General features: G+C 43.5%; 1 protein-coding gene across 1 annotated transcript in view; it reads right to left on the bottom strand.

Annotated features, from left to right (window-relative positions):
* Positions 1-6,000, bottom strand: part of LOC123817205 — a 42,662-nt gene that overhangs the window by 25,763 nt on the left and 10,899 nt on the right. Inside the window, exons 5-6 of the mRNA XM_045836756.1 lie at positions 3,931-4,657; positions 2,889-3,686 (exon numbers count right to left, since the gene is read on the bottom strand). Of these exons, the coding sequence (XP_045692712.1) occupies positions 2,889-3,686; positions 3,931-4,657 (1,525 nt within the window). The remainder of the gene's footprint in view (positions 1-2,888; positions 3,687-3,930; positions 4,658-6,000) is intronic.

The raw sequence follows: 6,000 nt of genomic DNA, 5'->3' as shown, positions 1-6,000 counted from the left end.
AGGTGCCAGATGGCTCTGGATTAACTGGAGATGGCGGTAGCGACACAGTGGATGGTGCTGGAACCAAGGGGCTGCTTGAACCATAGACTTCTACTCCTTCTCCTGAGATATGGTACCTCGGAGTGGACAAAGGGGAGAAGGAAGGACTATGTGCATTTGTGGGTATTCTAAAGAACTTTAGTATTTTAATGAAGACATTAAGTCATTACTCTAAGTCTGTATAACTTTTTAAAAATATATTTTATTGACCATGCTATTACAATTGTTCCATTTTCCCCCCTTCACTCCCCTCCACCCTGCACACCCCCTCCCACCCACATTCCCCCCTTTAGTTCATGTCCATGTGTCATACTTATAAGTTCTTTAGCTTCTACATTTCCCGTACTGTTCTTGCCCTCCCCCTGGCTATCTTCTACCTACCATCTATGCCACTTATTCTCTGTACCTTTTCCCCCTCTCTCCTCCTCCCACTCCCCTGTTGCTAACCCTCCATGTGATCTCCATTTCTGTGGGTCAGTTCCTGTTCTAGTTGTTTGCTTAGTTTCTTTTTGTTTTTGTTTTAGGTGTGGCTGTTAATAATTGTGAGTTTCCTGTCATTTTACTGCACATGTTTTTTATCTTCTTTTTCTTAGGTGAGTCCCTTTAATATTTCATATAATAAGGGCTCAGTGATGATGAACTCCTTTAACTTGACCTTATCTTAGAAGCACTTTATCTGCCCTTCCATTCTAAATAAAAGTTTTGCTGAATAGAGCAATCTTGGATGTAGGTCCTGGCCTTTCATGACTTGGAATACTTCTTTCCAGCCCCTTCTTGCCTGTAAGATGTCTTTTGAGAAATCAGCTGACAGTCTGATGGGAACTCCTGTGTAGATTACTGTCTCCTTATTTCTCGCTGCTTCTAAGATTCTCTCCTTTTCTTTTTTTAATTTTAATCATTGTTCAAGTACAGTTTTCTCCATTTCTTTCCTTCATTTTAGTCTTGGGTAATGTAATTATGATGTGCCTTGGTGTGTTCCTCCATGGGTCCAACTTCTTAGGGACTCTCTGAGCTTTCTGGACTTCCTGGAAGTCTATTTCCTTTGCCAGATTGGGGAAGTTCTCCTTTATTATTTGTTCAAATAAGTTTTCCACTTGTTGCTCCTCCTCTTCTCCTTCTGGTACCCCTAGAATTCAGATGTTGGAACGTTTAAAGGTGTTCTGGAAGTTCCTAAGCCTCTCCACATTTTTTTGAAGTCTTGTTTCTTCATTCTTTTCTGGTTGGATGTTTCTTTCTTCCGCCTGGTACAGCACTCCATTGTTTGAGTCCCAGCTTCCTTCCCATCACTATTGGTTCCCTGTACATTTTCCTTCATTTCACTTAGCATAGCCTTCATTTCTTCGTCTAATTTGTGACCAAATTCAACCAATTCTGTGAACATCCTGATTACCAGTGCTCTGAACTGTGCATCTGATAGGTTGGCTATCTCTTTGTCATTTAGTTGTATTTTTTCTGGAGCTTTGATCTGTTCTTTTGTTTGGGCCATTTTTTGTTTTTGTCTTGTTGCGCCTGGTACATACGAGGGGTGGAGCAACCCAGTCCCTGGGTTGTGACGTTCTCTGTGGGGCAGGGTCTGAGAGGGAACTCTGGTGCTTGCTCTGCTCTCTCTTTCATTTCAATCCCCTCTGCTGCTTCCCCCAAGCAAACTGGGCCCTTCTGGTGCTGATTCCAAGGTGGGTGGGTTTGTGCATATTCTATGACCCTGTGGGTCTTTCCAACGAACTCTTCTGTGAGGCTGGGAGTCTCTCCTGGCACCTCAATCCCCACAGGTGTTTTCAACTGGTGTTTGAACCTTTATTTCCCTGAGCTGGGGCCCTGAGTTGCACAGTCCATTCCACTCCCCAGTTTTGCCTTGGTTTATCTTCACACGAATGTGGGACCACCTAGTCTGCCAGCCACCTTGTGCACTGGGCCCCTCCACTATCCGTCACCTCGCCCGGTCTGCCTGCTGCCGCCTTGCTGGGAGTCCTCTCCGCCCGGCTGCACGTCTCCACCCCTCCTACTGGTCTGAATGAATGTTTCTTCTTTAACTCCTTGGTTGTCGGGCTTCCACACAGTTCGATTTTCTGTCAGTACTGATAGTTTTTTGTTTTTAAATTGTTGTCCTTCTTTTTGTTGTGTGGGGAGGCACAGTGTGTCTACCTACGTCCTGCTCTTGGCCGGAAGTCTGAAGCCAATTTTCTTGCAAGGGTCAATTGTTACAAATAATGCTTGTATGATGCAGATGGGTCATTCTGTCTTGGACCCCAACTCGTGGGGTTCACCCCGCATTGTAGCTGAGACAAAAGAAATTCACATGGACTACCGAATCCTGTGGAGGAAAAGGGTGGGCAGCTTTGCTGTCAAGAGGAGCCAAAAGCCTTGGCCCCTCCTTCCATGAGCTTTTATTGTCTTTCTGGGCACATCACATGAAGGTCCTCATTAACTATGCACAGGTTCCCTGTAGGTGGTTACCATTTACAGAACACAAAGGAGAGGATGCCCGTAATGACATCACTGCAGACGGATATTTGTGGATATTTGCAAATGCAATGGGAAAAGTGGTTGAACTGGTTACACTTGTCCTTGGAAGGTTTGGCATGGATTTTAGGAAGTCACTTTGCAGTAAATGTTTGCTGCAATTCAGGGTGAGGGAGTTTTCCAAAAGCAAGTCTCAAAGGGGCCTAGGTACACTGCACTCCTGATTCCCCATGGGAGAACCTATCCATGGGGATGGGTCCCGTGCATCCGACCTTGCTTTCCACTGGGAGCTGGGTCCACGCCACGCAGAATGGTCCCCTACATCATTCCTTTTCTGAAACTATGACAGAGGGTATATTTTTTTCACCATCAACTCTTCTTAGTTTAGCATCAGAATATACAGATGTTTCCTGGCCCTGGAAGCCAGACAGAGCAGAAGATTGTTGAAAACAGCTGGCTCAGCTGCCCGTGGATTGATCCCAAACACAATGTTTCTTTCCAGGCCTGAAAATCGACGGATACTGTCCAACACGATGTGATTGCCTGTGACATCTGATGCATTTTCGAACTGTTCAAACAAATGAGATCCCTCATTGGACTCAGAACTTTCTCTCTTACTCATTGCTGTTTGAAGCTTAGATTTATATTTTTCCATATCACTTGTTGTGCTGCAAAGCACAGCAATATCTTTGCAGGAATAACCTTGCTTCAAGAAAAACTGGCATTTCTTTGTTATATAAGCCACCACTTGATCCAAGTTCAAGTACGTTGTAATCTTACACTCGCCTGGAACACCTTGAGCCCATTCAACTTCATGGAGTATCTTTAGGGACTCAGGAGGGATGTTAGGTGGTGGATTTTCTCTGACCTTGTGCATTCTTTCCTGTAAGTAGTTGACTATTTGATCTGCATTGCGGACCATTCTAGTGAGCTCTTCTTTTGTGTCCTGGTGTTCGAGACGGGGGAGGCCACTGTCAGCCATCTGACTGGTCTGAAAGTAGTCTAGAAAGATCCAGAGAATTCCTGGATGACCCTTTCCTTTCTCAGTGATGGTTTCTGCCTTCTTATACCAGTCCCCATCTTCAGTGCGGAAATTCTGAGCTTCATCAATGATGATGTGTTTAATCTTTTTGAAGTCAGAACTCATGAAGGTTTTCCGGGTCACTGTGCAGCAGATATTTTTATTACTGTAAACATTAAAAGAAAAAAACAACATATATGAACAGTTAAAAAATTTAAATGACACACTCAGGTGTTTTCTAAGTACAGGAAGGAGGAAAGTTACCCTATCATACTCCTGTGTACACAGGACTGTGGTTATGCATCACTTTACCATCCTACTCTCAAGGAGCAAAATGATTTGACTAGAGGGAGGTAAGGAATGAATTCAGACTGAACCTCATTTGCTGACAACAAGATACAACTGCTTACCGGATAAAGTCCCTCAAAGGCTGGTTCTCACAGACATAGAGAATTTCATTTTTCTCACAACGAAACACATTCTTGATCTTCTCCATAATCTTCATGGCTATGATGGTCTTCCCTGTGCCGGGTAAACCATGGATAAATGATTTTCTGGTCTTGCGAAGGTTTTTTGAGATGATCTCATACTGTTGGGCTGTGAGCAGATTTAAAATCTCACAGCCGACCTGGTCACTCAGGAAAGACTTGAAGCCCAGTAAGACAATCACCAGGGAGTGCAGCAAGGTTTCCATTTGCTGGGTGTCTGCAAGGTTATAGGACTCCGGGTAGTCAATCAGAGAGCCTCCTGAGCCTTCACAGGGCTCTGCATCGCTGTCAGGACTCATCTGGAGGACCCTGGGCGTGACACACAGCCTCCCGGTGTAGCCGCCCGTGTTCACCAGCTTCTGCTTCAAAGTAAAGGCTGTGTCGGTGCAGTACCGCTGCCCGCCTGCATCCTGCCCCCTGAGAACTGTATAGAGGATGGGGGCGCTGTTCTGTGTTACCAGCAGAGCATCACAGATGACTCCTGGCTTCTCTGGCAAGTTCAGGTCCACAGCCCAGCTTCTAGAAAGGATCAAAATTCCCAGGGAGAAAGGATGCATTTGCTCGTTTATTAACTCCTCCAGACCTTCATGCTCTGAGGATAGTTCCCGCCACAGGGATTCAGGTTTATATTGCAAACCTTCAGATGGCACTAGATATGGAGGGAATTATAAATTTGAGGTCAATATCATATTTATTTTATGATTAATTATAATTAATAAAAAGGAATTCTTATACTTACACTCAATTGTAATTAATCTTTGGTAAATTAACATTTTTTTCATACATGTTCTTTTGTAAATATTCTTTTATAATAAAAGGAAAGAAGTTTTGAAAACCTGGCACACTGTCTCTAAACCTATGAGCTCATTATGTTTATGACCTTGAGAAATTCCTTTGTTTGTCTAAGAGTCTGTTCCCTTATCTGTAAAACAAACAAACAAACAAATACCATATTTCCTATGGTGCAGAATAAATAAGATAGCATAAAATACCTGGTTCATTGTAGCTGCTTGGAAAATGTTACTTCTGTTCCCCTTCCTACTCTCAAAATATTTGAATATCAAATTTTCTCTGAACAGACCCCATTGATGGAGGTAGAAGGAGCCCCCCCAGGAAGAAGGTGCTCATTAAATACTTGCAGAGAATGTAGAGCCACGTTAAACCATTTCTTACCAGAGAATCTCCTGTAGTCTCTGACTGGGAGGCCCTGAGGTTAGGCCCTGAGCTACCTCTCTTGAAGCAAAACCCTGGCATCACTCACAGATCAAGGTGAGACTGCACCCATCCCAACAGTCTCCCTCCATCACTCGGGAGCAAGGAACAATTATGTGACACAAGAATAAACTTACACTGTAGGGATTTAAACAGGCACTGTCCCTGGTTCTGAAACAAAATTGTGTGCTGTCAGACACAATTGTTTTTCCTAAGCCTGAAATGAGTTCATAATTGACCTGCATTTTATTTAGTGTTACAGCTTGATATAAATCTTTATTCTTTTTAATATTCATAACAGGCACTCCTCTGGAGAATATGGCAGAGGCGGGGAATTTTTTGCTCTTGGTGTAGTGCATTCCTCTAGTTCAACTACAGTGTCCAATCTGGATAAACATCAAAATCATGTGAGTAAGCTTGATAAAAATACACATAATGAGATATCCCATATTCTAATTTATTGAGTCTGGAATGAGTAATCAGGTGTATGTACATTTTAAAAATATATTTCAGCCTTTGTTTTGCTTAAAGACTTTATTTATTTACTTTTAGAGAGAGAGAGAGAGAGAGAGAGAGAGAGATAGAAACATCAATGTGTGAGAGATACATGGATTGGCTGTCTCTCACACGCCCCCAACTGGGGACCTGGCCCACAACCCAGGCACGTGCCCTGACGGGGAATCCAGCCGGGGACCTTTGGGGTCCCAGGCCGGCACTCAATCTATTGAGCCACACCACCCAGGGCAGGTATCTGTACATTTTAAAATCACCAGAAATATC

Source organism: Phyllostomus hastatus, unplaced genomic scaffold (genome assembly GCF_019186645.2).
Source record: "Phyllostomus hastatus isolate PE091 unplaced genomic scaffold, TTU_PhHast_1.1 phas_contig_210, whole genome shotgun sequence".
Classification (NCBI taxonomy): domain Eukaryota; kingdom Metazoa; phylum Chordata; class Mammalia; order Chiroptera; family Phyllostomidae; genus Phyllostomus; species Phyllostomus hastatus.
The sequence above is the reverse complement of the archived record's forward strand: the minus strand, read 5'-3'. Positions and strand labels throughout refer to the sequence as shown.